At 36.4% G+C, this 16,536-nt stretch overlaps 1 protein-coding gene across 1 annotated transcript in view; it reads left to right on the forward strand.

The window, feature by feature from the left end:
- Positions 1-1,726: 1,726 nt before the first annotated feature.
- pcxb (pyruvate carboxylase b) overlaps positions 1,727-16,536 on the forward strand; it is a 227,539-nt gene continuing 212,729 nt past the window's right edge. The window contains exons 1-7 of the mRNA XM_079866756.1: positions 1,727-1,993; positions 6,940-7,082; positions 8,866-9,050; positions 9,678-9,843; positions 11,540-11,685; positions 13,137-13,254; positions 14,717-14,868. Of these exons, the coding sequence (XP_079722882.1) occupies positions 6,941-7,082; positions 8,866-9,050; positions 9,678-9,843; positions 11,540-11,685; positions 13,137-13,254; positions 14,717-14,868 (909 nt within the window). The 5' untranslated portion in view covers positions 1,727-1,993; position 6,940. The remainder of the gene's footprint in view (positions 1,994-6,939; positions 7,083-8,865; positions 9,051-9,677; positions 9,844-11,539; positions 11,686-13,136; positions 13,255-14,716; positions 14,869-16,536) is intronic.

The raw sequence follows: 16,536 nt of genomic DNA on the forward strand, positions 1-16,536 counted from the left end.
GTTTGAACCTATTACCTATTGATTTTTTTGGCGGATTGTTTTTTATAATGATGCTTTAAAATGAAATTCTTAACAACCGCACAAAAAATATTATTATTCTTTTATTTTTCTGTTTACTTTGGTATGTTTCTTCTCTTTTGGCAGGTGATATGAGAGACTGTGATTAAAATATTATTATTTAGAGCAAATCTCAATACAATATTCAAAACAATATTTTAATTTCAAAACAACATTCTAAAATATATATATGATGATAGTGAGGTTTCTTTTCCAAGTTTCTCCAGTGTGTGTTTTTTTTTTACTCTCCTTATCCATACACCTATACATGAGAACAACAAGCAGGAGATAAACTGTGTTGTAAAACCTATTTTCTAAGGTGATTAGTTTACTACCTTATCAGTGCCGGATAACCATTCACCTCTGTTTTTGAAGAACATGGGCCGCAGCTTTTGATGGAAAACTATGATTATTCTTCTCAAAAATGTTAAATTAGTTACACCAATATAGTACTATAACTTAAAACGGATGAAAATTCAGTAACTGTATGAAGCCTGTATTTATAGTGCAATTCATTATGACTCATAATTAGGCATATCTTATAACAAGAGTGCTGTTGTTTCATTTGAATTAATGAATAATAATGAATGAAACAAACGTCAATGTCTGAATCACATCTCTGCCGTGCTGACATTCAGACCAACATGATTGAGAGTGTGATGTTGCTTTTATAAGTTAATTCACAAGAAATTTAATTTGAGTAACTTACATTTAAACACAATATTGCCAGTTACTTTGTCTATTTTTTCTTTTCCAACAAAAAAAGGTTTTTGTCTCTGTGGTGTTTTGTTACTCAACAAATCAGTATTTTTCAATCAATTGGTTGAGTGAATGATTCAATAATTAACTTATTGGGTGCTTCACAATTGGAAAGCTGCGCCCTAAGGCTGCATATCTTGGCTGCCAAGTCAACAAGCTCTGTCAAAGGATGTCTCAATTTAAAGGATCCTCAATTCCAGACTTCGTTTCTCATCCTTCAGCCAGCATGTTTTGAAGGATGGATCAAGTGTATCCTTCACATTCTCCAATCCGCCCACAATCCTTTGCACACATTCCAATTCACACACACACACACACACACACACACACACGCGCGCGCGCACACACACACACACACACACACAGAGAGAGAGAGAGAGAGAGAATTAGCAGGATATTGGTGCATCTTGGCTCAAAAAAGAATTAGCAGAAAATGAATCGCCACTAAGCTTGTCCAATTTAAGCATGTAATGCAAGGCAAAAGAAAAAAAAAAAATTAGCCTACAAGCCTCCGAAGGACTGCAGAAGGAAGGACATTGAAAAAGAGTCACTGAAAAATCCCCACTACTAATATACAGTACATAATGACAGACAGTCAAACAGTTAAATCACAGGGCCCAGGAAACCATTGATGTTTGTGTTCTCCCCATAAAGCATTATAAACACCTTTTCTCTTGTGTTTGTTTCTCTCACTATCCCATAATACACATGGACTATGCAACACTCAGCAAAACCTTGTTTATCATCATATCTCTCTTCCCCCTCCCCTTCATCCATCCGTCCCTCTGTCTTTAAATCCTGCTGCTCTTTAATGGTGGGAGAAAGAGTGCCTGTGGTTGGCCCGTGTGCACGAGGGTAGTATTACGTAAGCATCAGAGGATGAAAACCTGCATCTAGGGATAGAGAGAGAGACAGTTCAAAAGTGAGAGAGACAGAGAGAGAGATTAACAGGATCAGGCCTCACAGTCTCACAGCCTGTGTGACAGAAGAGCAGTTCTGGCTGTGTACATGATAGTGTGTACGCCTGGGTGCATGTCACAACACTGCCAACACTACCCCGTTCTCTGGATCTGCTGATTGTACCACAGGATTGCAGCAGAACTTTCTGGCCCGTTCATTTGTTGTACATCTGACACCTAACGCTGATTTTGGGCAGAATCTGGACCTGGCTTGACAAGTGAGTATAACTGTATGTGATCAGCTGAGTATTTACACTGTAAAAAAATATATATTGTTGGTTTAACTTAAAAAAGTATTAACCTGGTTACTTAAAATTTTAAGTTAATTGAAATTAAAGAAATTGAGTTGATACAATGAAGGAGATTCTGTTGAAGGAGTTTCAACAGAAACTCAAATTATTATGTTATCTGAACCACATAAATTATATTAGTTGATTTGATAAAAGAAAAATATTTTTTTTACAGTGTAGTGTTTTGAGGGGGAATTAATTGGGTCATGTTACAGAGAAAACCCTCCTGTAGCAAACGTTGTTTTGAACTGTGTGTATTCAGAGCTCTTGTGCACGTGGTGATGAAACTACTATACAGTATGTCACTTTTATGATGTGAGTGATTGTATATGTGTACATGTACATTAAATAATTGTATTCTGTGTCAGATTCATCAGTGCTTGCTGTCAGTGAATATTCATTCAACCATTTTGTCATATATAGGACCTCCCCAAATGCTATTTTTTTAGGGTTGCATGATATATATATATATATATACATATATATATATATATATATATATATATATATATATATATATATATATATATATATATATATATATATATATATATATATATAAATTGAATCTTTTAAAAACACTGTTTAAATCAAATAAAAAAAAAAAGAAAATGAAAATCCATTTTTATACTGTGAATATACAGTAACATTGTGATGCTTAAATTCCTTTGTAGATTTTAAAATGACAGATTTTAGTCCTTAGTATTTTTTTTATTTTATTTTTTTATGCAAAATTCTGTTGAATTTAAATATCAGCCATTTATTGGTTATTGGCCACAACATAAAAATAATTATTGGCTTATCAGTTTAATGGAGGTATTTTAATATTGTGCAACACAATTTTTTGTCCATGTGTGTTTGTGTGAGAGAGAGTGTGAGCGTGTGTATACACATGCATGATTGTTTCAGGGAGGAAAACAGTGGAACACAAACTGTGTGTACACTGGCATATTAACAATGTATTTTTTGCACAAGGACTGTGTGACCTTTGGTCAGCTGTTTGGTGCAGAACTGTGCAAACTAGATCATTTGTTCTTGCCGCTTTAAGGACTTATCAGCAGCATTTAAATAAGAAGACAAATGTTTGCAAAAACAATAGAAAGGAGGCCATCCTTTGTACTTACATGTGGTCATACACATTTGACAATCAAAACAAAATACCACTTGTGTGATAATATATCTGATTGCATATCTTGAATGGTCGAGTAACTACAGATCAATTGCATTTTGTTATCATTAACTTATTCACCATTCAACCCTATGAGGATAAAATACCCTGTACAGAGGTCAGTGTTGTTTAATATTTAAATGATTACAAAACAAACAAAGACAAACAAACAAAGAAGAAGACCACCAACCTTGTACACTGCCCAGTAAGCAATAGTTGTCATTTCACCGTCTAGGTTAACTATCGTCCCTATATAGTCTGGCTATGAGTAACCCACTTCTAGCCAAAATAACCTTGAATTTGGTTACATGTCGTTTTTGCCTAAATAATTTGCCAATAGTCAATAGTGATTACAAGGTGTTTGGTTTAATTTCTTTGACATGTTCTAGTGACTAGTATTCTTGGGCTATGGTTAGACGTCTATTCAATTGTCACTTACAGCCCACATTTTGCCTTGTTTAAGCCTGGACATCAGGGCTGTGTTTGGATGGCCATTAGACATCTTTTAAACACAAAATTGCTTTCTGTGTGTCCACTTCAAGCTCATCAAAGGATGGTGTGATAGTTTGTACTTGACAGGGAGATAACAGTGCTCACGTACTACACATTCACGTAGAGTCAGTCCTAGTGTCTGAAGGCTCTGTGTGTTTGATCAATCAAATTTAAACAAAAAACAAACAAAACAAAACAAAACAAAACAAAACAAAACAAAACAAAACAAAACAAAAAAAACTGATAGCCCCTCCCCCTCCGCTATGTAATTAAAACGACTACAGTCGAGTGCATGACGTGTCCAACATTCCACACTTCGTTTTTTTGTTGTTGTTTTTTTTCTGGTAATTAATGGCCTAATCTGGGTATTTAAAGTTTAATTTTTCTATTTGGAATTTTCAGTGCGAACAGACTGCTCGCACTACTTATACTGCAAAACAGCATAGATTAGTGACGAATTATGTGAATTGGGACGCACCTCTAATGTTGTGTTGCCTACATTATATTATATATTGTGTATTATTATTATTATTTATAGATGTGTGTTTTAGTTTAACCATGTCTATATTGACTTTGGAGGTTGACATTAGCTCAGATTGTATATTGAAAAAGTTGTGCATTTGTGTTTGTATTGCTTGAGCTGGCCTCATGTGCCTTAATGGCAGAATATTTGCACTGCTTAGAATGCAAAGACAAAGAACATCTATCTACCGGAGCTCTAATGGACAAACAGAGCAGGACGTGTTAGTCAGGTGGAAGGAGAGGTGAAGGAATAGACTGAAAGGAGAGCAGTAGAGAGCAACAAAAGGGCCCAAAAAAGCTCTGCTGATGTATGGTTCTATTTAGATTGTGTACGGAGGCGGCGGAGCATGTTGATTTTACCCAGCTTGGCCTTTTAGGGCAGCGTTCAGAGTAATTTAACGCTAACTGAGCAATTTTGGAAGGCACCAAGAGGCTGATCATTATATTTTCTCTGTAATTTCCCCTTGTGAAGCCATCAGTGCTTCATGTGCCACAGCCGTCTGAATTATGGTTTAGTATGAAAAAAACATTTTTCCTTTCCAAAAGAGAAAAGAATGGAAGCAGCTAATATAGCAACACTCTTAAAAAATAAAGATTCCAGGAGGGGAGGTTTGAAGAACCATTGTTGGTTCCCCAAAGAACATTTCAGTAAAAGGTTCTTAAAAGAACAATCATTCTCTTAGTGTGAAGATTTTTTTGAAAAAAAAAAAAAAAAAAAGAAAAAAAAAAAAAATTGCTACACGTTTTGTTACACGTTACATACAATAGTAAAAACTACAAATGATGCATAATTACATGCAACTCACCCTAAACCAAACTGTAATCCTAACCCTAACACTTTGTATGATTATTACTCAGTAATTACATGTAAAATTACACTGCAACAAGTACACCTTAAATATAGTGGCTAAAGCCTTTTGTGGAATAGAAAGGTTCTATGGATGTTAAATGTTCTTTGCAGAACCATAGATGTCAATAAATAATCTTTATTTTAAGAGTTTAAATTATTTTCACTGCACTTGGTGTCACTAAAGTAAAGAAGAAGAAAAAAGAGAGGTTGTTCATTGGATTTTCCCACATGATCAAAGTTCATGTTGACACAGGAGTCTTGATGAAGGAACAACTAATGACCCACTAACTCTTGTTCAAAGTTTGTTCGGTTTATGAGCTACTAACCTACTGAATCTTTCAGCCAATCACTGCTATCTTTGACCTGTGACCAGTGAAAGCCAGTCATTGAGTTGCTCCCTATTTATTTACAAACATATACAGTATCACCTATCAATCTGTATCTACTGATGCTTTCCAAGGCTTGTATTAATATGTCTATTGCTCATACTTACAGATTTGAACACCCCCACCCCAGGTATAGGCCTGCAACTGTTCTAAGTGATATGTGATATGATTTTCAGCAAGGAATATACTTATAAACTTATGGAGAGACCGAGCCATATCAGGCACAAGAATATCATAGAGATTTTGAAGTGGGCTCTTTTGTTTTGGAACAGTAAGCAGCTACAGTGTACAAACATGGAAAATACCAGTCACTTTTAGTTGAGTTTCTATGCATTCTTATTTCAAAATATAGACATAGCCTACATTATTAGTACTCGGAGCCAAACAAAGAAAATGCAAACGTGTAAATATGCAATGCAATGCTATTTAAAGGTTGGTGTGCTCAAACTGCATACACAAGTGGGTGAATACAAAAATGGGTTTGAATATTATATGTCTGCCATCTGTGATGGTGTAGGTGAGACACAGACAGGAATAGAGTAACGGTGAGATAAGTCATACCTGGGCGTAATTCATAGTTTGCTTCCCACTGGAACACACTCTAAATACATTAGCACAGACACACTGGAAGTTGTCTTAGACCAATCAGAGATGTATAAACAGGTAGATGAAAAATTACATTTTCTGATGGCACTCTGTAAATTGTCACTCAGGATATTTACTCTTAATTGTTCTGAATTTATAAGTAATATATTGAGGGTGGCCATGAGATGAGATCATTTTAATGGTTTGTGTCTAATTTTCATTCAAAGCACTATAATGAATTCAGACACTCAGTCAAACACTCATATTTTAACAAACACTCATGTCAATGCATAATCACACAGACACAATCTGAGAGCACATGCATACACCAACATCCAGACTTTGTGTAGGTAATTGCGAAAATAGCAAACTGCAGACTTTGCCAAGGTAAACTGACCCAATTTTGATCATGAGCATTTCCTCGGTTCAATGTAATATAAAGTGTAAATGATAAAATTACAGTCTTATTTATTAAATACAAAAGAGAAACTTTTTGTTTTCATTTATAAAAATGGGACCTAGTGTGATCTGTTTTAGGTAAAGATATAAGTAGCTTTTAAGGAGAAACTGTTTACTTTACAACCACAAGATGGCAGCAGTCCCTTACAGGAGATTCAAAACAATAAAGTGATAGTAGGTTATACATCTGCATTCATAGCCAGTGGAAAACGAAAGAATTTTGAAATATATCACGGCTCATAAAACTTAACTGGACTATAATTGCTTTGGTGAAGACAGTAAGAGATCAGGAGCCTATTCTGAAGTGTTTCACATAGAGATAATTTATTTGTACTCCTCCACTGTCTGTATTTTTAAAACTAGATCCCGAGCAATTTGTTCATCTTTGTCTTTTCTGCTTGTATTTCTCTAGGATGCTCCTGCATTTGGGAGGGTCCAGGGGGAAGATGGGCATCCTGCTCATCAGGAGAGTGGGTTTGTTTTGTCGTTCTGCCCACTTGTCTCCCCAAAGCCTGGAGTATCGACCAATCAAAAAGGTCATGGTGGCAAACAGAGGTAATCCTGAGATTAAATATTTTGCAAACAGAAAAAAAAAGTGAAAGTGAGAGTCTGATCCATGGATTAGTGCTCTGAGAGTCTAAATACACACAGGCCCGGAGTGCTGCATATTAAATTAAGTTTCAACATAATATAAAAATGATTTACTTGTTATTATTTACTCACCCTCTTGTCATTATTTACTCATCCTTGTGCTATTTATTCACCTGCTTGTCATTTCAAACCTGTATACTAATGCAGGTTTTCTAACTTTTAGATGCAATACTCCAAATATTTAAAGTGTATAGTGCTGGGTAGTAACTGATCACATGTAATATGCATAATCAGATTACAAAAATTAAAGGGTTAGCCTAGTTCACCCAAAAATGAAATTTCTGTTATTAATTACTCACCCTCGTGTTGATTCAAAGCCATGACCTTCGCTTATCATCGGAACACAAATGAAGATATTTCTGATGAAATCTGAGAGCTTGATTCTCCATACTATTTCTTTTTCATATTTTACATTTTCCTTTTTAAAAAATCCTATACTGCTTTTACGTTCAGAAGGTCTTCCACCTATCACTGAAAACTGAGAGCCACACAGCATTTGATCACTGGATTTACAGAAATCATTTCACTTTTTAAGTGTTTTCTCAAGATTGCATATCTAATCAATTACTGACGAACACATAAAATATTGTTTAAATTTTCACTTAGAAAGTCATTTTTAACCATGTAGCCTATTACTGTCTTTTGGTAGGCTTTCATCTTTCAAACACATTAAAATGTACAAATTCACATTTCATATTATGCAATGCAGGGATTCCCCAACCTTTTTGTCAGCTCCACCTAGAGATTTTCTCTTTTTTTCTTGATTAACAATAATTACTGACTGCAGTATATTAGGCTGCTGTCACTTTAAGACATGACCACAGTCAATGGACCTGACTCACGTGACGCGGATCTAACACACATCCGATTTTCTTCCTACTATATACAGTCATGTTTTAGCTCAACGCTTATGAGGATACTCACAGGCATTCTGACAATTTTGTAAGCGCAATAAAATATGCCAAGCTGTTTGTCTTTCTGTACGTGCGTGTGTGTGCGCGCGCGCGTCTCGCAGTCTCGCACAGCTCGATGGTGTTTTAAGCCCCCAATGGCTCCTTAGAGGCAGCTAACCCTACCCTCAACCTTAAACCTACCCATCCCCTCGCTGCCTGGAAGGCACCGTTGGGGGCATAAAACACCAAACACCGTCTCGCACATGGAGAGCCATTTTACAGACAACGCGCCAGCACCTATTTGAGTTGGATGCTGTATTAATTGCAGAAATTAACGCGTTATCTTTGACAGCCCCAATAGAAAAAGTCAAAAACATACACGGGGCATTTTTCTCCCATATTTTGGGGTCATTTACGGCATTCTACTAACGTTACATCAGCAGTGAAAGTGTTACTCTCAATGTGTGTTGACATGTCAGCTTGCACATCGTTAAAACAACAATTACGATATTATAGTTGACGATATCGCACACCCATAAATTCAATTCAATTAAATTGTTTTTTTTGTTTTGTTTTCCATGTTTCTCATTTTCTGTTAAAATCCTCTGATATAGCCTAGTACACAAACTATATTGTGCTTTTTGTTGTTTTGTCCTTTGAGAAACTGACAGGCTCATTTTCAGGGGAACTATAACGCTACTAACCCCAGTTTACATTTCACAAATTTAATTATATTTAAAAACAAAAAACAAAATTCCTTGTTTTACTATTGTTTCTTTTCTCCCTTCACTCAGGTGAAATAGCCATCCGTGTGTTTCGAGCATGCACAGAACTCGGTATCCGGACAGTGGCAATATATTCAGAGCAGGACACGGGGCAGATGCATAGACAGAAGGCAGATGAGGCTTACCTCATCGGCAGAGGCCTGCCCCCCGTTGCAGCCTATCTTCATATCCCTGACATAATCAAAGTGGCTAAGGTTAGAAATATATATCTATCTGTCAGACTGTGATTCACCTCCTCTGTCACTCTCTGAATGACGACCTGCCTGCACTGTGGAATAAGCGCATCTCTTCCAGTGCTTAGTATTCACATCAGCACTTCTCTATATGGTGCTCAAATAGATCCATTCCTGTTTTTTGGAACGGTGTCAGAGATGCCAGCCAGATTCAGATCCTTTGGCGAACTCTCATTATGCCACAGGCAGCTCATCTCTCAAACCAGCAGCTTAGCCACCACAACAATACACTAATAATGCATAAACACAAAGCAGTACACACGCACAACACCACACCATATTAAAACTGAACAAGCAGCCAACATCATCGTCTCTAACCTCAGCAGACGGCCTCAGAATAATTAGTCTTTCTCCAATGCAATTACCATGTTGCACACAGTCAGCCAACAGAGAGAGGGGGTCTTTTCAAATTCTCTCTGATTGGGATTTTAATGAAATTAGTATTTTCCAGCATCAGAATTAGGCCTGACTGCTGTGCCACATACATATCCCTGGCTAATGTTTTTTCATTCTGCTCTCATTTCTCTCTCTGTCTTTCTATTTCTCATCCACTGTGTATTTCTCTGTCTGTGCTTCTCTCCCTCTCAGGAAAATAATGTGGACGCGATCCACCCTGGTTATGGCTTTTTATCAGAGCGCGCAGACTTTGCCCAAGCCTGTGCTGAAGCCGGGGTGAGATTCATTGGACCTTCCCCAGAGGTTGTGCGCAAGATGGGGGATAAAGTGGAAGCCCGTGCCCTGGCCATACAAGCAGGTACCTGATAAACTCTACCCCTGAGATATCTTTCTACATAGGGGAGGGGGGTAAACAGCATGTATACTTAGATATCGCATCCGTTGTTCTAGACACATCAATGCGTCCACCATATTGGAATAATCAACATGCTGTTCATCACTCATACTAACAAATCAATGCATTTTCATAGAAAATGCCACAGCACTGTGGTTGTAATAACCGCCAGGCTATAAATTCCAGTTAAAATGGGATCACCTTTCACAGGTGACAGTGTCTAAGCTTGTGTTTTTCTCAACTCAATATGCAATATACATATGCAGAATTATCTAACATAAATGATAAACTAATTCCAGTGAAAATCATCTGCTAAAGTCAACTTGCTCTCAAAAGCTACTTTCAGACTCATTCCAAATCCGATTTTTGTGCATGTCCGATTAAAATCTGATCAGATTTTGCAAAAAAAATTGTGTGCTCAAAGTCTAGTGTGACCCTGGCATAAGACATCACCTATATTGGTGTAACAATGTAATTGGCAGAAAGTGTCACTGCAAAACCCCTGCTACTAATCCATCCGCGGAGCCATGACAGCAGTTTCCAACCAGCAGTCTCAGAAGGGAAGTTAAGGTACAGCTTATAGACTCAAGGACTATTGGTTAGGTTAGTGATGGAGACCGATTCTGTTCTGCCCTATCTTCCGTACTGAGAATGGTGATTTGGCGCTGCTGGTCGGAAATTGAACAGGCCGATACAAACAGTAAAAAATTTCAGTGCTGTAAAACTAAATTCATAGCTCAGCAAATCAAATTGAATCAAACTGGGTCCATATAATAAACAATTTATGATGGTAAGAGAGAGAGTTTTTTTTAATGACACTATGGCTGCTTTAACACTGCAAGGCATAAATCTGATCTTTTGACACATATCCTTTTTTGTCGCATCTGTTCATTTTCACTTCAGAAATAACCAGCTGTGTTTACATGAATACCTGTCAAGGCTGTCAGTCAGCATTAAATAACCTTGTTTCTAGTAGTAACAAGAACACCCCAATGAACATGACATTATTTTACATGTCCTTGTTCTTAAAAAAAAAATAAAACTTATAGAAAATGCAATTAATTATTCAATGGAGAACAGACTCCCTCAAGAATTCACACATATGAATTCTATTTATGCCTTTCATTACCTTAAATAAGTGAATACTCCTGTGTGTGGTCATTAGAAATAAAATATAACATGTCTCTTTGGGAAATACGGGGGATGCTCTCTCATACCAAATATAATGCTGCATTTTGCTTATTCTTCACAGTTATTTAAATAAAAAATGAATCGTCCTTCATGTCCTTCACTTTTGATGAAATGTAACCACAAAATGAGGCCTTAAGTGTTCAACAAAACTTATATACTATAAACTAGTCAGTGAGAGACTTGTTGTTTGTAGATTGATGTACAGTATCCTCATTTCTGCAAAATTTGTGATTGACAAAACAACTGGTCTTTCCTGGTTTAATCTGATGTAGCTGGAAGTGTTGCAGTAGTACTCGAGACCGGTCTTGGTCTCAAGACCATTTTTTTGAAGGTCTCTCTGTTTTGTTTCGGTCTTGACCGGAGTTTTGTCTTGGTCTCAGACTTAGAGGACTCTGAATTGTATTTCAAGACCAAATGTGATGTGATGCCCTATTTAATTGGCGAAGTAAATGTGTGTGTGTGTGTGAAGGTGTTCCAGTTGTTCCCGGAACAGACGCTCCCATCTCATCTCTTCAAGAGGCTCATGAGTTTGCCAAAACACATGACTTTCCCATCATCTTTAAAGCTGCATATGGAGGAGGAGGCCGTGGGATGAGGGTGGTCAGAGATTATGAGGTCAGTGAAGCTTCTGGCCCATGAAGGAGTAAAAAATAAATGACTAGGGAATCAGAAAACCACCATACTGTATGTCACTGTGATGATAGCAGGCCAGCCATCTGAATATACAGAGTGCTACAACGCCACAGCGTTCACACTTATTACTTATAGCTGCCTCGACAAATTAAACTGGAAGAGGGGAAAGTAATTTAAAATTGAACAAATTGCACACATCACTTTTTCATTTTAGGGCTCAAAAACATTCTCGCTAGATCCACAAAATCACTTTTTCCCATTTGAAAAACACAGCCTGAAATCATGGCCAGTAGTGCCCTACTCCTCTTTGTCAGATAACTGTGTTTCAAGGCTAGCCCACTAAGCCATGTCGATCATACCTGTTAACGGGCCTTATTTTCTGCTCATGTCTATACAGCATATAGGCCTAATGTTTATTTTATGTCAGTGGCCACTGCCTATTTTACGACTGCTTTCAATTGCTCCACTTGACATGTGGACATGCACATGTGACAATTACTACTCCAGGGTATAACTATATCACACGGACATTGATAGCTCTGCATAGTTAATTTGCTGTATTTATTGCCTGTATTTTATTGCCTATATTGTCACCTGCGAAAAATGTTTATTGCCTCCTTCTACAAGGCTCTGTGAGATAAGTCGACAAGCTTTGAGGTGTTTTTTTTTTTTTTTTACTTTTTGCACCGTGATTCCTGAACATCAAAAAAAGAAACATCAGTTCATGTCTTCAGCTACTTCACAGAAAAGAAATGAAAGTAAATCAAGCTCAATCTTTTATGAACACAATCGAGTGCTCACCTAATGGCATTAGCGGGTGTGTGGTCTCTGTTCCATTAAAAATGTCAACTATTCTCTAATCTTCAGAATGTACTTGAATTGACCCTTTGGTGTTTTCAGTTTTAAACTATGACTGGCTTTAATTATATTACGTTATGTCATGTTAAATATCAAAAGTTTTGGGGTCAATTAAAAATAAATAAAAATAAAATACTTTTATTCAGCAAAGATGCATTAAATTGATCGAAAGTGATCGTAAAGATTTATAAAACACTTTTGAACTTTTTCAACTGTTTTCATCTTTGATAATGATAAGAAATGCGCCAAATAATATTAGAATAATTTCTGAAGGATCAATTGACACTGAAGACTGGAGTAATGATGCGGAAAATTCAGCTTTGTCATCACAAGAATATATTTTTAAATATATTAAAATTGAAAACAATTATTTTCATTTGGTATAATATTTCACAGTATTACTGTTTTTTCTATTTATTTTCTATTTATTTTCAATTTTTTTAAATCTTTTTAATCAAATACATGCAGCCTTGCTGAGCTGACCCTACATTTTTGAATGGTATATACATGATGATGATTATTTTTGTCATTGTTTTTTTTTATTTTTGTACCATTAAACTGTGACTGATTGGCAGGAGCTAGAGGAGAACTATCAGAGAGCCTACTCAGAGGCTCTGGCGGCATTCGGGAATGGTGCTCTGTTTGTTGAGAAGTTCATCGAGAAACCAAGACACATTGAAGTACAAATTCTTGGTGAGTACATATATCTAGGTGTGCATTTTGTGTTTGTGCATGTTCGGGTTGACAAATGAAACAGAGAGGGGTGGATAATGTAAGAATTTGTTTGCAAGTCCCTAGGCCATGTGCACATATTTGCTTACTATGATCTATTAGCTTCTCTCTGGTGTATTTCAGCCATTATAGCTGAGTATTTTGGCTCATTAGACGTGATTTGCTCGTCTGGAACAGAGCTCATAGTCGATAACATACAGCTGGAATTGAATTGGGCTTGTTAACAGAGAATGGGTCTGTGTGTGTCCAGGGAACACCAACCACATGCTCGCTTTCTCTCTCTTTCTCTCACTCTCAGATAAACTGGTTTTATGTCTTTTTGTCCTCCAATATGAATGTAATACCAAAAGATAAATATACAATTATCTGAGATACTAGACAAAGGAATTAACTTAAAGTGAAAGGATAGTATCAACAAAACAAAGTATCAACTAAAAGACGACTATGTTGTTAAATGCTGTTCATGTTTGTGTTGGATTCACATAAAAAATGGTGTCACTTCTAGGCTTATTGAGTATTGGTCTTTTTACTTCAAGGAATTCAATAATTAAATAATTAAAAGGGATTTAAGGGAATAAAGAAAAAGTAATACGATAAAATAAGTTCTGTGTCTAATTATGAAGTAATCAGTTTGAACTATTTGCAAAGAATATTTTATATTATGCACACATTCACACTTATTCATATGTCTACATTTCTTGCCTTGTCATATTCAGTTATGAATTACATGAATTGTGTAAATGATTTTCAAATGAAAATAACATTTTGTAAAAAAGTTGAGTTGAAATGCTTCACATTTCTATCGTAAAATAGTTGTCAGATTCTAAAAGTTTAGCTACTTACATCACATACATCAACATGCTCTCTTCCACCGTTAAAACTAAAGTGTTGTGTTGGAATTCACCTTCGTCTATGAGCAGTAAGGCCGCTGAGGCATGCCAGCCTAGAAATGTAACTTTCTGAGTGGAGCGGTGCATAATGGAGTGCAAAATAGCAGCAGGGACAATTTGGCCATTTCTAATCATTATAGGGGGCTTTTCCTTCTCAGTGTCTATGGTGGTTATGGCCCAGGCTCAAACCAAAGTTGTTGATTAAAATTTCATGTTTATGTTCACTTAATTGTGATAAAAAAAAAATAAAAAAAAATAAAATAATATATATATATATATATATATATATATATATATATATATATATATATATATATATATATATATATATATATATATATATATATATATATATATTATCTTAAAATAAGAAAATATTTTATACACTATTGATATTCAGACATATATGATAGGGTCAAGGAAATATTCTGCATTGTGGGAGTAACCCATTTAAGAATAAACCTTAAAATGTTCTCTTTGCACCCCTCTCTGTCCCTTCTCTCAATATTTATTCTTCTCGCTTTCACTCACAGGTGATAAATATGGAAATGTAATTCATCTGTATGAGAGGGATTGCTCTATCCAGAGGAGACATCAGAAAGTGGTAGAGATCGCTCCTGCTGCCCAGCTCGACTCTCGCCTCAGAGACAGACTGACCTCAGACGCGGTCAACCTGGCCAAACAGGTACAGTACTGAAATCAAATGATTGACATACATTATACAACCTGTTTGACCACAGCTTTCTCACATACTGTAAATTTTTCTTAGCAACATATTGACATGCCCTTCAAGAACTTTCCTCTATACGGTGTGAGTCAATCAACTCAAGGTTATAATACCTTCTCTTATTTCACTATCCCTGGTCACACGCTCACACACACCCTCAAGGGATGTGCACCCAGGCCCAGATTTCTCTCATCTACAGTGCTGTGTGTGTGTAGTGAATGATAAACATATGCCGCTAGTTCTTAGTGCTGCTTTGTCAAAATAATCAGTCACAGAGGAAGGTAGCCTAGGTTTTATTTATTAATGTGTTTAGCAGAGGCTGATAAATAGAGATTAAAGCAATCAATGAGTTATTGGTAGGAAAGTTTCAGGATTGTCTGTTATTATGGAGATATGTGTTGCATTGCCAGTGCCTACATTTCTTTCACCTTCTCTCTATATCTCTTTTTCATCTGTTGATGATTAGCAACAAAGTTTGTATTTTGATAGCTTGTATTTGATAGCTACATTTGTGCGATTATTTATGGACAGTGGCACATTGTAAATCTGGCATTTTGCTTGGTAAATATTCAATTGAATTTAAATTAATTAAAATAATTTAATTGTGGTCTGAGACTTTTGGGCCTCTCTGAGGAAAAATGAACAACTATATGAGAAAACAATTGACAATAATAAATAGATATATTTAGAATGATAATAGAAATATATGGATGACCAAAACTACACAAGGTATTGTGAAAGAGTGACAAAATAAGCAACATAATACCACATGACTTTTGAGATGGCCTGGATGAAAATGAAAAGAATGACAGAGCTAAGCATGATGTAGAGATATTTTGGCTAATGCAATTAGACACTCAAGTTGATGTCAGAACCTTTCAATGGAAAATCAGTCTGACATTTTTCAGTTTTCAGGAATGGAAATAAAAATAAAGAGGAGAGGGAAACCCTCCTGGTGCATGCTGGGAAAGTGTAGAGATTAATCTGTGTTGATCTGCCTGCTCTGTCAAAACTGAGTACAAGCTTGCGCGCGCACACACACACACACACACACACACACACACACACACACACACTTTTTAGATATCTCCTCTGACTTAGTGACTTAGTGACAGAAGGATTACGGATTTGGAGAGATAGACTCGCCACCCAGTGATTACAAGGTGTGTATGTGAGCACCAATTCCAATCTGTTGATAAACCACATGCTGTCAGTTTTGATAAGTCACTTGCCCCTGTAGGAGTCAAATTTGTATGTTTTTGAAATGATATTAGCGATGCTGGCAGTAGCTGAGAAAAGGTGAAGAGAGAGAGGGAAAGAGCGACCATCCAGGCGAGAGAGAGTGCAAGAGATGACAGATAAAGATGGAGAGAGGATAAATCAATATTGGGCAGGTGCAGGAGACAGGATGGGTTTATTGTTCTATTTTTTGGCTTGATGAAACTTGGCAAGCTGTTGCTTCTTCTCAGTCCCTATCATTTTATTGTACAATTTGTAATGTAGGTACATTTACAACAGGTGGCAGTATTTCATTCATACTGATTTCAGGCCTTTTTCAGGCCACCCCCAAGTGTTCGTCTGGATTGTTTTGAAAACTGAAAATTTGTCCACCTTAAATGACCCAGT

This window comes from Squalius cephalus, assembly GCF_949319135.1.
Source record: "Squalius cephalus genome assembly, chromosome: 3".
NCBI classification, from domain to species: domain Eukaryota; kingdom Metazoa; phylum Chordata; class Actinopteri; order Cypriniformes; family Leuciscidae; genus Squalius; species Squalius cephalus.